The sequence below is a fragment of the Thamnophis elegans genome, chromosome 6, assembly GCF_009769535.1.
Source record: "Thamnophis elegans isolate rThaEle1 chromosome 6, rThaEle1.pri, whole genome shotgun sequence".
Taxonomy (NCBI): domain Eukaryota; kingdom Metazoa; phylum Chordata; class Lepidosauria; order Squamata; family Colubridae; genus Thamnophis; species Thamnophis elegans.
Window position 1 is genome coordinate 35595657 of NC_045546.1, and position 16143 is coordinate 35611799.

Consider the following 16143-nt stretch of genomic DNA (forward strand, 5'->3'; position numbering starts at 1 on the left):
TTTTCAATAAAACAATGTAATGATGTTCAGAATAAAGATATTTACGTTCACCTGCAACACTAAATTCAATAAAAGAATTTAATTCAATGAAGAAAAACAATGTATTCATGGCTGTTGTAGAATGCTCCACTGGCCTACCACATTTCCTGTTTGTAGGATTTAAACTTGAATTTTTAATGCCCAAATTAACTCAGTGTTGAACAAGCAAAAGTCAGTTCTTGAGACCTATTTTTGTTTCCGTTTGTTTCTGTTACAGCAGGAAACTGAAAGGTAAGTTATCTTTCTTTTATACCATCAAATTCAAGTATATTTTAAAAAAACTTATTCAGAAAGTTTATAAATCCAAAGGCAGGCTGCCAAAAGACCTCAACGTCTACTCATTTTGATAATTTTTGTAGATCTTAATTTATCTTTAAATAAGTGGAAAGAAACATTATTATTAAATGTTTGTTGGGAAGAATTAATGTTAGTGCTCAGTAATTATTACTTTATACAAAATATAGTTTCCTGTATCTTTTGCTTCTGAGGCATATATTTTGAAAACTAAAAACCCAACTAAGTTTTGATTAATTCTCTTTTATATAATCCTTTAAAACTTATTCTAACAGGGCATATCTGTGTTTATGCAGGTTCAGGATTGTTCAATCATATAATGGATTAGCCTTTACCAAGGGGATGGGGACTCCATAATTTTATGTCACAAATATATACAGAAGAATGTTTGCTTGTTCCAAGACAAAGGCAGAATTATAATTCCGAAATATAAATTGCATTGCCTTTGAGTGGAATGAGAAAACATTCCTTTATCACCTTTAATTAAAACAGTTGATACTCCTGGAGATACAAATCCCCAATATGATTCTTCTCATAAATATATTTACCTTAACCTGTAATGTCTACATTGACTGAAGTCTTAATGAATTCAATTAGATTTATTCCCAGATAAGTGGATATAAGGCAGCAATCATTATTCTAGTTGTTTTCATACATCAACTGTTTAAAGCATGCAGAATTTTTACTTCACTTAGTACTTGTGTTCATTTGAATGTCAGTAATTATTTTAGTTCCTTTGAGATTTTCCCTACTGTGATTTGCTTTGCATTTGGTATAGACAGTAAAAGCAATAAAAATGTATCCAGTATTTCCTTAATATGCCAAGATGTACTTCCTTCTGTTAAGCTTCTATGCCGGTTCAGTGTGATGGCCACTTCTTTTATGATACATAGATTTTAATCCTAGTTGTTGATGTCTCTAGCCAATATTTCATTTTTATAATTTCTCAATACAAAGTAGTTATGCAATGGAATTGCCCATATAGAATTATATTGTAATCTGGATACTTTTTGACAAAATGAAGATTTCACTTCTAATGACAAGTGAGTGTATGATTAAGTCTGACTGAGGTAGTTGCTTTAAAAAAGTTCCATACAGCATTGCAAAAACAAGGTTGTAAGTTAAGAACATTACTACAAGAAGTAGGCAATAAAATGACTTACTGATAGGAAATAAAGAGTCTGCTCTTGCATATTTTTTTCCAGAAACGAGTGTCACTGCTTTAAGATTACATATCTCAATGACAGTAAGAAAGGGACAGTTATAGATATGCAATTAAAAATAATATTTCAGCACTTTTACAAGATGTGTTAATCCTAGTACATCCAAAAAGCAACAGTGGGAGAAGTCTGATTAGATTGAATCAGAGTTGATATAAAGAGAAACATGAATGCATGTATATTCATACTGTAGTCTTCATAAAGTTTTTGTAGAGCGATAACGTCCATGGAGATTCACTAATTGGTGTTAATTATTATGATTATATTCTAGGCAGAATTTGAAGATGATGAGATAGTTGTTACCAAAGATTTTGATAGTATTATGTTTTCTACATTATATAGAAATAGAATAGCTACACTTAAAAACAAAACGATAGATATGAGTGATATCGTAGAGTGATTCTGTTTTAGTATTTTTTCTACAAATTACATTTCATTTTGATCAATTTTATTGATTATTGCCAGAGATATCTAAATATTATCTAAATCATAGCTACACATATCAAAGCTCCAAGCAATGTTACTCCAGAACCCCTCTAAAAGTTTGCCTCTCAATCATAATTTCAATGCAATAGAAGGGAAATAATGAAATGCATAGGGAATAATGATATTAATTTTATTTTAATTATATGAATCAAATTCAATTCCCATATAGCTAAGTTATTTATCATGGCCTACCTACTTTTTAAAGTCTAGTGCTGCTTACATATCACCCAGTAGCTAAAGCCATACCTCCATCTGAGACAAGGTGCGCACAGCTGAAAATCTGCAAATTTTGCAGCATATTTGTTTTAACAGAATAATGCTGGTAAAACAATATTTCTTGCTGTAAATTCTTTCACTCATTCTGTAATATTGTTTGTGGCAATCATAAGATCTTAATGCAATTTCTATATATTTTTATGTGTGTGTGAGAGAAAAACAGAATAGAGAGTAAAAAATGGATCTTTTCCATAAGCAAAGGGAAGGTGGATCCAAGCCACTGGTTATCATAATTTATTTCTATGAAAACTTATTTATATTACAATGCTGGTGTACCACTAAGGTTTACTTTCAAACAATTAAAATTCATTAGAAGAATGAATAAAAGAACAGTTGTAATAAATGAAATACAACGAAGTTAACATAATTAAATCAAGATCAGGCAAACACAACAATTTCAATGAAGCTTTAATATATATATTTTTAAAAAAAGGATAAATGACCCTATTAATAGAGTCTTGGCATAGTCTATTCAGGCTAAGGGATTCAGAGTTTATGTGCAATCACTGGAAAATCCTCTAACAACTAAGAATAATTGAACTCTGTTAGTTAAAAATAGTCTTTTGATTGAATTCTGCAGCCCCAAAATTTTGTTATTTTGATATAATGACGGCTAAGATGTCCTAGGCTAAAATCCTTCAAAATTGAAGAAGCTTCTTGGTTGAGAAATGAAATGTCTTCGAGGAAAAACAAAAAAAGTCCAGTTGCCTCTTGAAAAAGCACCTTTGGGATAGGGGTATATCTGACCCTGTACTGCATTCTTTAACATTCTTCCAACCAAGAAATATAGCAACTCAAAAGCTGGTATAGTTTGCATTGTCTTGTCATCAAAGTGTTAACCTGATTTGATGATGAGGCAACAAGCGTCCAACCATTGGTGAATATCCTGCAAGTGGGACAAAACATCTACTACTCGGAGATAGGAGCTAATGTCGCAACGACACGACATGCGATCTTTATATATATATAAAGATCTACTACTCACTCTCCATAGTATGGGATTGGGCTGAGACAAGAAGTAAGCTTTGACATTTGGCAACATATTGGTTTGGTTATCTGCCACAACCTGATTTGTGGGGTTACAGTTTTCCTGCTTTGCTAGAAGCCAACATTCATCCTGTGGATCGGACACTACAGCCTCCACTAAAGAGTCTCCACTAAAGTCCTGCTAATATCTGCCTCTCTTGCTACAATGCTCTTGTCCTTGTTATTTTTCAAGTTGTCTCTCTCATTTGGTGTTTCTTTCTTCTTGGAGGCTTTCTTCTTATAAGATTTCTCATTCTGTTGTTTGCTTTCTTCTCTTTGCCTCTTAATTGCTTCTCATCTCTCTCTCTCTCTTGGTCTTATTTGCTGAGGTTTCTTACTTACGTTTGCTCATTTAAGAGTTTTATTCACTCACTTATCTTTCTTGTTCTCTCTTTCTCACCTGCCTCAGCTTCTTATAAAAAATCTGATAGACAGCCTGTGCCTCTACCCAAGAGCCCTTTCTTGCTTGAATCACTGCCAATAAGCCTGTTGGTGAAAGCAAAAGGTTTTTACTTTTTCACATGTGTAGATAAGCAGTCCGTGGAATGTCTGGTTCGTGCGATGTGTGAGGCAGGCATTACACAGGCAGATAGATTCTTGACCTTTCCTGCTGCCCAGCTAAAGTGGCCTTGGAGAGAAGTTGGCAGCAACTGAAGAGTGGTAGCAGAGCCAAAGCAATTAAAAGTGACTGTCGGCAGTTGGAAAAATCATGGCCTTCATTGCATTATTATCATAACTGTGATAGCAATGTCACAAAGTGTGACATTTAGCACATTGGCTTGGGAGAGGATAAAATTGAATGCAAAAGAGGCTGGAATGGGGTGGGGGAAGATACTCCAATCAATCAGGGATATCTGCTGCGATAGTCACCGGCTGCAAAATGGCGGGCAGAACTGAGTGATTAAAGCCTTGCTCCCTTTTGTAAGTCTGCAATGCTGTGCCACACATTAAAAGGGGTGGAGCTTTAAAAAAAAGGGGTGGAGCTTTGATCTCCCCACCATGCTTGCCACTATGAAACCCAGTGACCATCATTACAGATACTCCTAACTACTGTGGGTACTTTCCTTATTGCATTTGTTTTTGCAGTAAGGAAAGAAGCTGGCCACTGTGCAGCAAATGATGGTGACTGAAAGTCACTAAGGCACTTTGGTTTAAGAACAGAGAGGAGGCAGGACAAGGCACAAATCCTTACCTGTCTGGACCTGTAGCTCCAGAATAAATGTTGCAAAGATGCTTTTGCGCAGTTTTCTTTGTGCTAGAAGTTAATCAGCATAGCTGTTGGAGTTCGAACTTACAGCACTTTGGCGGCACAGGTAGATGATACAAATCTTAAAATACATTTCATTAAACTCCCTGCTTTGTTTTGAATATTGACTTGCTCAATATTCTTTTATGTTTTCCTATATTTCTCATACGTTTGTCAATATTACCTGCTCTGTTTGATTACTGACCAGGTTTTTAGAGAAAACAAAAGTTGTCATTATTTGACACTTTTGGATAGTTTCATTAAGATGTTTTCTCTGATATTCTGTACATAAACTATCTATTTTTAAAAGAAGTAAATTTGTCAGCAAATAAAGCAAAGTGCACATATTTTCATTTTCCAGACTTACTTGTTTTGTTATTCATGAAATAGTTTCCAAATTTCTGGAAAAAAGAATTACAACCTTACTGACACATTCTTCATAAAGTTTGCAGAATTAGCACAAACATTTAGAATTAATACAGGTTTGTAATTTCCTATGTTCCTATGCAGTCATTTTTTAAAACCATTCCTGAAGTAGAATTTACATTTTCTTCTTTATTTAAAAATTATATAGTAATTGTTAATTGGTTATGCCTTAATATTAGAAAAATGGATATCCATTTTTTCAATGTATGAGCAAATAAAATTATACATTTCAAATGGGAACACACAAATATAATTAGTTATTCAGAATTTGAACATATCTTATATAATGTATTTTACCCATATCCAAAGATCCTTTTAAAGGAAAAAAGTAGTAGTGTTTGTGTTTGTGAAATTCATACATGCATATACCAGCATGTCAGGTGAATGCTGAATTGAAAAATTTAAATGAACAAAATTCTTATTTTTGTTTACATTTGTTATCTTTTTACAGGAATGGAAGCTAATCAGTGTACCATTTGCTGGATACCTCTTTCTTTTGTAACTGTTATTATGATAATTTCTTTACTAAAAAACGTTTTATACTTCTTAAAAAACAAGAAACAAAAAGGTAAGAAAAGCTGAAAGGACATATGTAGAAGAGGAATGTGACTGTTAATAATGTTTTTTTCCTATGATAGAATCATTAATGTCATAGGAACTATATAAATAAAAACTCTCAGTTTTTTTGTAGATCAAAGGAAAACAAATACAATTTCAATTAAAATTAAATAGAATTAAATAATTTAGCTGCAATTCTGATATACAACTAAGCAAAAGGAGAGATAATGGCTGAATAGTAGAGAATACACCACAAGTTTACTTAAATACTCAACAGATTTATCCCTGGGATAGAAATGAACTACCTATATAACAAGATGGATTTTGACCAATAGCTCTGCAGATTGTTGCTGATGTCCAGTGGAGTCTGATAAAATCTGCAGTCCTGTAGCTTCTAGCATTATCCTAAACAATACTGTACCAATATTCTGATTTAATGTAAATCAATATGATAACATAATTGATGGTAGTAAGATAGTGTCTCAAAATATATATTTGATATTAATATATGTATTGACCTAATTTGAAGACTGTTAAATTAAACTAAGCCTGAATTAATGCATTCATATGACTAAAATGGCAGCAGTGAAATAATGAAAATAAGCTCCTGCCGCAAGAAATACAGCACTTTTTACTAGAATACTGTAAATTACAGAAATAGCAGGAAGTGAGATTTCAGTTTCATCTGCAATGGAATGAAAAGAGTAATTCTTTATCTGATCTCAGTAAAGGTAGTGCTAATTTTAACTAAGGCCACATTAAAACTAATCTCAGATATATTTATACTTATACTTTAAGTTGTAGTTTAACAAGAAGGAGAGGAAGGGACATGGTGGGTAAGTGGCTAAGATGCTGAGCTTGTCGATCAGAAGGTCAACAGTTCAGCAGTTTCAATCCCTAGCACTTTGTAACGGAGTGAGCTCCCGTTATTTGTCCCAGCTTCTGCCAAACTAGCAGTTCAAAAACATGTATAAATGCAAGTAGAAAAATAGGGACCACTTCTGGTGTGAAGGTAACAGTGTTCTGTGCGTCTTTGGCATTTAGTCATGCCATCCACATGACCACAGAGATGTCTTTGGACAGTGCTGGGTTTTTGGCTTTGAAACGGAGATGAGCACCACCCCCTAGAGTCGGGAATAACTAACACAGGTGTGCGAGGGGAACCTTTACCTTTAACAAGAAGCATCATCCATTTCAAAAGTTAATCATGTTCACTGTGCCAGATGTAGTTAGAAGAAACTGTAGGCATTTGTCAAGTTTAAGCCTCTCTTAGTAAATGACTATTATAGCATGATGGCTGTTGAAGATTCTTTCCAGCTGTTTCTAGTAATTATATAATCTGCTGAATTCCTATTACTTTGGGCAGATGCCTTTAGTTGTCATAGAAAAGCCAAATTCCTTCAGGTAGCATATGAGCTGAAAATGAAATTCTATAGCCACTGCCAGCACCACCACTCTCAGTCAGCCAGAAAACAGAAATAGCCCAGATTGTAATGTCTCTAACCTAAGGCTATTATTTTAAAAAAGGATCCAGCAAAAGTTCATAAAATTTGTGGAATAATGCACAGCAAAGCTACAATACTACATACACATATACTGTACATATATTTAACTATTTGTTGTTGTTTTTTGTTCCTGTTATAGAAAGCACAGAATGGGAATAACAAAGCAAAGATATGAAAGACAGGACATAAGAAAAAGACCAATGATTTCTAACTCAGTACCATTCAGTACCTTATCTCATGTCATTTCTATCTTTGCTCACCATTCTTATGTCCTGCTTGGTATATAATGTGTCATAAATTGCCATTTTGCTTTTTAATAGTTCTCTCCCTCTCTCCCTCCCTTACTCCCTCCTCTCTGAATTGCATGAACCCATCCAGCTCCATCTTCCTTAGTTTTTTGCTTCCACTTGACCCATTCATTTAGTCCGGCATCAATTCATTCTTGCCCCTATTACATCTTGTTTTATCAGACAATCCTTTCAAGTATCCCATTCCTCTGGCATTCTACTTTTGTGTTTTTCATGACATAGCAAACACCCATTTCCACAAAAACAAACTGAGTACAAACACACTCTTATGCACAGCCATTGTTATTTTTTTCAACGAATAAATGTGCCTCAGATCAGCTCATGTTACCTACTCTCTTTCTACTAGCATTTCCCTTTCTTAAACTTTCTCCATGCATCTATTACTTTTCGTAAAACTTCTGCCTTGATATAACCATATTGATCTAATTACTTCTAATTTTTGCCATTCACTTTCAATCATTTATTCCATTATAAACATAATTACCTTAGTGTTTGGTATACAAATGTTCAGAACCATACTATTTGTAACATCAAATTTTGTTGTAGATAGTATAGATTCTCAGCAAACACATTTTCTTTTGCATCACCACTTATATCCCCATTCCCAGCAATACATTTCTGCAAGCAGTCTTATATTTTTTTTGCATAGATACATTGAATTCTAAAGGAGATATGACTTATCCTGTCTTCCCTTTGCTCAGTAGCATTCCATTTATTTTCACACATGCATACCCTTACCAACATTAGCAAACTAACCTTCAACTCCATAATTGCAGTGAAAGTTGCAGGATTTAAGTCTATTTTTTTACTTCCAAGTTCTAAATCAACACATATGCAATCAGCATTTTTCAAAGACTTCTGAAAAAGGAAAAAAAATACAATCTCTACATATAGTATTGTTGGTACTTTTATTTCTTGAAAAGCACTGTATATAGAAACATTTTGGATTTGGATCACTGCTCTACCCAAACTTATAAAGCAGTCTATATGCAGTATAGAATATACAATACATGCAGTATAAATCCTGGCTATAACTGGTTCTTTGCTATTTATTGCATGAAGACTGCTTTGTAGGTTTAGCAAAGTAGAAAGAGGAAGAAAAAGTGGAGATGGGAACAAAGAGCATGGGGGAATTCTGGCAGAAGGAAGACCAGAAAGAGAATAGGCTTTGGATAGAAGCCAGAGATAGCACTGAATTATACCAGGGAGACAGCAAAACCTAGGGGACATAGCAGTTAGAAGTCTATGGTAGGAAAGGAAAATGCAGAGCGCATTCTACCTTCTCTTTGCAGTATCTTTATAAAGAAATAAAGAACTATCACATCTTAAAAAATAAGTTATATTGAAATGCCAAACACTTGTTTATTAAATTTTGCTGATTTTTTCAAAATGTTTTCCAGACAAAATTTGTGAAGATTATAATGAATATCATTCAAGGTATGGCAAAAGTCTTCCTTTTTTGAGATGATGTGCTTACATGGAAAGGCCCTTTATCCAGGGTATTCTAGATCCCAATTTAACATATGTGGCTGATACATTTTTGGAACACTTCAGGATCCCACTAAAATTATTTTTATATTGTTTAAAATTGGAACTTAATTTGCTGGAATTAATAATAATGCTCACACACTGATTCAATATGTTGTTGATTTGAGTTCCAAGCTTCTTGTTGCAAATGTTTCGTCCGCATTTGAAGAGATATTTTCAGTGCACTTTGGATTGTGCGTGTCTGGGGAGCATTAGCCTTTAAATACCTTTCTGAGTCCTGGTCTGATTTCGGGTTGTGTGATTGCTGGAGTTGCTGAGTCATAGTCCTTGGTTTTAAGTACCATCTGTGTGATATAAATTAGTGCTGATATTGTTGTTCAGATATCTTATGATGATGTCATGGTCTGGCTTCGGGTTGATTTGAACAGCTATGGCTGATCATTGGTCTTTAAATGCTGCCTTCAGGATCATGGTTGATGTTGTTCTTTCATTCTGAGTGTTGGTAGATTGGAGCAATGTCAATGTATCTGTTTATTGATTTATTGGTGGAAAACCAGGCTTCCAGGATTTCCTTTTCTTCTCTTGACTTCACCTGAGTTACAACTGTGGTCCCAGTTAGATTGAATTTGTGTCCTTTTGAGTCTTTGTGGACGGACATGAGGGATGGAGGGTCGTGTCTCTAGATGGCCAGGAAGTGTTCATGCAGTCCGGTTGATAGCTTTCTTCCTGTTCAGCTGACATTGTTCTTGCAGTTGTTGATTTGGATCTGATATATGATGCCTGATTGTTGGTTTGTTTCTGTCTGCCCTTTCGGTTTTGATAGGATCCATCTGAAGGTTGAGGTTGGTTTGTGAGGTTGGGTGGGTCAGCAATCTTGCCCACATTTCTAAAACATTTTGCACATAGGGAATTGTGATACATAAGTATAATCTTTATTGTCCTTGTACTTAAATACAACACAATTGGTTGAGTCATTGAGTCATCTGATCATTGTTGTTTTTGTGATAATTGTGTTGCTTTGTGTGTTTGTGTGTAGGCATCTCTGGATGAAGTTTCATGGGTATTTGTTTTTCTCTATTTGTATAAGTGCTTCTGCTCATCTAGCTTCCGTGGGGTTGCAATGGAATTCGGCTCTCCCGAACAGTATTCTGATGCAGCTTTGTTTATGGCATTTTAGTTGCTCTGGAAGTTGAGGATTAGATCTGTGTGCACTGCATTTCTGTGCACCAATGTTAGGAGTTTGCCATTGGTGGTTCTGGTTACAAGTATGTCCAGAAATAGCAGTTTGTTGTCATTTTCGGTTTCTATTGTAAATTGGATATCCATGAAGATGCTGTTGATCATTTGGTAGGTTTGATCAACCTTATTGCGTTTGTCTATCACAAAGGTGTCATCAAGGTAACATAACCATAGCTTGGGGTTTATTTGTGGGTGTACAGTCTATTTGATCTTTTGCATGACAACTTCTGCAACCGAGCCAGATATGGGCAATCCCGTAAGTGATCCTTTCAGTTGTTCATAAGTCTCTCAGTCAAATTTGAAGTGGGTGGTTAGGCACAGTTGGAGGAGTTTGCATGGGCTTTCTATTATGAGTGGTTCTTTTGGTAGCTGTGTATTGTCCGGTAGTTCTTTGATTAGGTCAACTGCCAGTTTGAAGTCTACAGATATGAATAATGCGGTAACATCAAATAATATCATTGTTTTGTCAGGTGTTTGAACCTGTCCAGGAATTGTTTATTGAGTATTGAGAGTCAGCAATTAGGTTCTTTAGACATTTCCACATTTCTTTAGCAAGGTTGTAGGTGGGTGTGCCAGAGAGTGAGACAATCGGCTGGAGTGGGGTGTTTTGTTTGTTTACTTTCAGGCGTCTGTAGAACTGGGCTATATTGAGCCGAATAATACCAGCACTAATTACATCACACAGATGGTACTTAAAACCACAAAGCAACTGCAGCCATCCAATCACACAACCTGAAATCAGACTAGGACTCAGAAAGGTATTTAAAGGACAGTGCTCCCCCAGACAAGCACAATTCAAAGTGCACTGAAGATGTCTCCTCAAATGAGGATGAAACATTTGCAACCAAATTGCCAAGCTCAGAGCTCAAACCAACAGCATAACTATCAACCAGAGATACTAATATTCAAAGACATTTCACAATGATTAGATTTTCAGGGGACTGCTGGAAATAGAACAGGGGAAATCAGAAGAAATCATGTTTGCATCTTCTATGGTGAACATCAGGAATCTGTTTGTTTTATTTGTTTCTTTGTTAGCTAAATTTATTTGCTCCATTTACTCTGGACAGCTTACGTCAGTAAAAACAGAAAAAAACAGAAAAAATGATGAAAAATGTAAACTTAACATGAATAAAGCAATGAAACAAGAAAAACAATAAACAATTAAAGTAATATGAATTAAAAGGTGGGCGGTGGAGCAGGAAGTGCAGAGGGGAAGGGAGATATATTGGAATACAATCTATTATTTTTAAATAATTGTTTATTCAAAAACAGTTAAAACTAAAAGAAATCACCTAGTCATATAAATCATATTTTTCTAAACAATTATGCAATACAATTTAATAGAATATGTCCACATTGTTTATTTTAAAACTGTCTTGCATTCTTTTAAAGCAATGAGGACTGTCATGAAGAAGTTTGTCCAGTTTATGACAATCTTAATCACTACCAACAGGAGATGCTAAGTAAGTTATAAAGTTGTCTATTCATTGCATTTAGATTCCTATGACTAATTTGAACTAATTGTTGTAGCCATTATCACTTTTTCTTTCCTTCTTTTCTGGAAGATGATGTTGCAGTTTAGAGGAAGAATATAATAGTTCATGCTTAATTGTTTATTTAATTTATATCCTGCTTTTATTATTTTTACAAACAACTCATGGTGGAGAACATATCCAACATGGTATTAGTATTTGTATTTATTAAACTTGTATGCCGCCCTATACCCAGGGGGACTCAGGGCGGCGAACAAACACATGGGGAAGGGGCAATACAAAAACGAACAAGACAATCAGAATACAGAGACAGATTAAAGATACAACAAACGTAACTTCCTTCTCCTATTTTCTTCACAACAATAGTTCTCTCTCTCTCTCTCTCTCTCTCTCTCTCCCTCCCTCCTCTCTCTCTCCTCTCTCTTTAAAATATACTAAGATTTGGAGGAGATTTGGAAATTCCCCATCTTAGACCTTTCCTAAGATTCTTTAATACAGCAAAAAGTTGATAACAAATGTTCCTATCTTTTAAAATATTTTGTAATATTGCTAGTACATTTTATGTATAGAAACATAAAAAGTGCATACCCCTGTTAAACCATACTTATTGGAATTATAGCCAAGAAAGTTCAGCCTTGGTCTCATCAGACCATAACATATTTTTCCCTATTCTTTTGTCAGACTTAATGTAGCCAGTTTGGATGTTTTTCTTTGTAAGAAAAAGCTGCTATCTTGCCACCCTACCTCACAGCCCAGACATATGAAGAATAGAAAATATTGTTGTCAGATGTAGTACACAACCAGTGCTTGCCAGAAATTCCTCTTGGTAGCCTTTTGGATCAGTTTTCTTCCTGTTGTTTTCATCAGTTTTGATGAAAAGTTCTTGATAATTTCACTGTTGTGCCATATTTTTCCACTTGTTATGGTAGTCTTCATTGTGTTCTATGGTATAGCCAATGTCGTGGAAATTTTATACCCTTCTCTTAACTTATATCTTCCAACAATGAGATCCGTTTAATGCTTTGTCTGCTCTTTTCCATGGGTTTTTGCTGAAAGATGCCACTAGTAAATGACAGAAAAATCCTGCTAGAATTCCTGAACTTTATATGGGCTTAATCAGCGTCACTTTAATTAAAGGCAAATATGTACTGATTTGTATAACATCAATTTGAATGGAGTTAATCACATCCTGCTTATGAGAGTGGGCACACTTATGTAACCACATTATTGTAAACTTTTTATTGTTATTCCCTCCCCCCAAAAAAATTCAGTTTGTTTTTTCAATTGAATTATATAGCTTATATGTTATATTCAGGGTGGCAGGCACTACTGCTGGTTTACTCATGTCTGCGCCATGCACGTGTGTTTGATGCGTGCTGCACACGTATGCACAGTGCAGTAAAAATTGTTCTGCATGCGCAGAAGCAAAAAATAAGATGGCAATGCCTATAGTGCTGCTAGAACCAGTTCGGGGGCATGGCAGTCCTGGATTGCTGCCGGTTCCAGCGACCCAGGCCGCCAAATCACTATCGGTTCAGCCGAACCGGTCTGAACTGATAGGAACCCACCACTGGTTATATTAAAGGTGCAAAAAATTCTGAAGTGATTTATTTTGGTCTGAATGTTCTTACATCTCAAATAATTGGCATTTTAATAGGGATGTATAGACTTTTTATATTCACTTTTATTGGGATCAATGGTCCATGAATATAAAAACAATTAAATATATGGTAATCGTTGTTGATTATTTGAATTATTTGTGTTAACTGTTGCCATTGAAAATTAGGCCACATTATTAGTGATGTTATCAGTAGAATTAGAAGATAAAAAAACTTTATATATTAAAGATATGTTGATCTGGAATATCATTGCAGGGAACTAGATTAAGTAAATTCTTCTAATTACAATATAATCATGCTTGAGTGACTATTTAGATTTCTCATGAACTCTGTGGAGAAGCCTATAACTTTTTTACATTTCCATGTCTATGGAGATTCCCAGTCATCCAGGTCATGGTGCAAAGGTGCTTTTCCAAAAGGCAACTGGACTTTGTTTTTTTCCCATGAAAACGCTTCTTCAGTTCAGTTTAAATATCTACCCAGCAAGAAAGTGGATGCAGAGTACTATACTGAGCTCTCCCAAAAGCTCTTCCTTAATCTAGAGCAGGGGTGTCAAATTCGCTGCCTGCGGGCCAGATACATGCACTGGCCATGCTCCCCCGTTTTTGTAAAGGGGGGGAAATTATGTCACGTGACAACTATGTATCATCACAGGTTTGACACCTGATCTAGAGGAAGTGAGATACTGTATGTCAGGTATTTACCAGCACAGTATAGTTATAGCTGCTACCCTGCATGGTATTATAAAATAATAGGTCAGTTCAGAACTTTATATAATTGATAATAATATAGAGTAACTATTTTAAAACATTTTACATCAAAAATTATTTTCAGATGAAAGTTGCTATGAGCAAATGAATGTCCCTTCTCCTCGACCCACCACTGATGTACAGGTTTGTACATGCATGTTTATATAAATGTTATTTAATTTCTTAATTTCTAACGGCTTTCTTCAAGGCCCTTTATAGTGCTAAATGATTTGTCTGGATCTTAGCTGCCCTAAAATACAGAATGTTACTTGCAAAATCTTGGCCAATATTTAAATATATTTAATTCCAGCCCTGTAATATATATAAATCTTCTTCATCAATTTATGTAGATAAGTTATTATTTTAACTTGACTTATTATTCCATAACAGAACTGTGTTGGCTTTTTTGGCAGCTGAAGCAGATTGCTGGCTCATATTAGCGATTATTCACTAGGACTCCAAGTAATAACTTGAGAGTAACAAGTAGTAACTTTAAGAGGTACCACATATACTGTACCTGCACATTTGGTTTTTCTTGCCTAAGTGTAGAACCTTATTTTTTTCACCATTGAATTTCATTTTGTTAGATAGTACCAAATGTTCAAACATGTAATTGCAAATTTATATTTCATTTAGATGTATTATACAACTAAATTGTTACTTTCCCTCTTAGTTGTTTGATTAAATGGCATGACATGATCAATAATATGACTTGCTTTTTTTTGTAGCAGTCAGCTGAGCCCCAAATGTGTTATGCTTCCCTTGACCATAGTGTCCGAAGAAAGCACAAAATTCAGCCCAAAAAGAAATATCGTACATTAGAAATGGGTGAAAATCAACTTACCAGAAACAACTCCACGGTGTCTTGTATTTATCTCAACAGTGCACAACTCAGTGCTGAAAAGTTGTCTGAAAATACTTCTAAGGTTGATTCGTTCAGAGAGTTTGGTTTAAAACACAATGCAAACGATGTCATATTTTAGTAACCCAAATGTTTTCTCAATTTAATCATTCAGAGACATTAAACATTCAATTGCCAAGTTAGATAAATGATCGTGTGAACAAAATAATTTTATGCCATTGAGTTCTGTAGAGGAACGATTCATAACTTTTTGACTTTTAATTACTATATTTTTCAGAGTATAAGATGCACCAAGATTTTGAAGAGGCAAATTAAAAATAAAAGTTTTTGCACTCTGCAGACCTCGCAAAAACGGCCCATTTTTCACGAAAACAGGCATGAAAAAAAGAACATGAATAGCATTTAGGAGGCTTGTAGAGTGCTCCTGGGAGCTGGGGGGGGGGGTAAATTGAGCAAAAACAGCTCATTTTTTGCCCATTTCTGCCTTCCCCTGCCCCCAGGAGCACTCTGGAAGCCTCCTAAAGGCTATGCAGGCCATTTTGGTAAAGGAGCGGGCTTCAGGAGGCAAAAAAATGCTGTGTTCAGGATATAAGACACACCAAGATTTTGAAGAGGCAAATTAAATTTTCAGCCTCTTTTTTAGGGAAAAAGGTGCATCTTATACTCCGAAAAATATGGTACATTTTGACATGGTGCTTAGAAGAGTCTGGCTCATGAAAGAAGTTGTCTGGGCAGTGGAGAAATTTGCTTGGTCCTTTAACAGGCCAGTGTGGAACTGATTATACCCTTCACCTGATTCATGTATGAGTAGGAACCAAATTACTGTCTTTATTATAAAGCAGTTATATTCCACTAGATTACAACCACTAACAAAAATTCTGCTAACTTACTGAGTAAAACTTATTCATTCAGCTCTGCTCAGTATTATTATAACTTGCCCTACTGCACATGTAATAACATCAGGAAATATTTAAGGTTAATTAGGGAATAATGTATCAGCTTTGATTCATCTAATTAACAGTTGTACAGCTAGCAAATGTAATGTCGGCATGTAGTTTCCTGCTAGTTAAGAACTGTTAAGAGTCAATCTCAATTACTCAATGACTATGTAATGTCTTGAGCATCTGAATTAAATGGTCTGTAAAGAAAGTAGTAAATGAGGTATAAAAATAAATCTCCAAGGAAGAATTTGACATTTTTCATTGTATTTAAGTGATTGCTATTGATTTTTACACCACTGTTTTATAGTGTATTCTATAAGAAGTAATATTCTTAATTGCTCCCCAGACGTACCTGTTCAGGATAT

The 16143-nt window shown here is 34.9% G+C and overlaps 1 protein-coding gene across 2 annotated transcripts; it reads left to right on the top strand.

Annotated features, from left to right (window-relative positions):
* The first annotated feature begins 253 nt into the window (after nucleotides 1-253).
* Nucleotides 254-15168, top strand: LOC116510337 (T-cell receptor-associated transmembrane adapter 1). 2 transcript variants are annotated; one of them, XM_032219849.1, is made up of 6 exons: nucleotides 254-270; nucleotides 5465-5581; nucleotides 8785-8821; nucleotides 11507-11577; nucleotides 14061-14119; nucleotides 14704-15168. In XM_032219849.1, exons 2-6 carry the CDS (start codon nucleotides 5467-5469, stop codon nucleotides 14956-14958), a joined length of 537 nt encoding a protein of 178 aa, XP_032075740.1. In that variant the 5' UTR covers nucleotides 254-270; nucleotides 5465-5466; the 3' UTR covers nucleotides 14959-15168. The 2 variants fall into 2 exon arrangements, with proteins under 2 accessions (XP_032075740.1, XP_032075739.1); XM_032219848.1 differs by lacking the exon at nucleotides 254-270 and having other exon boundaries at nucleotides 4792-5581.
* The last annotated feature ends 975 nt before the right edge of the window (nucleotides 15169-16143 follow it).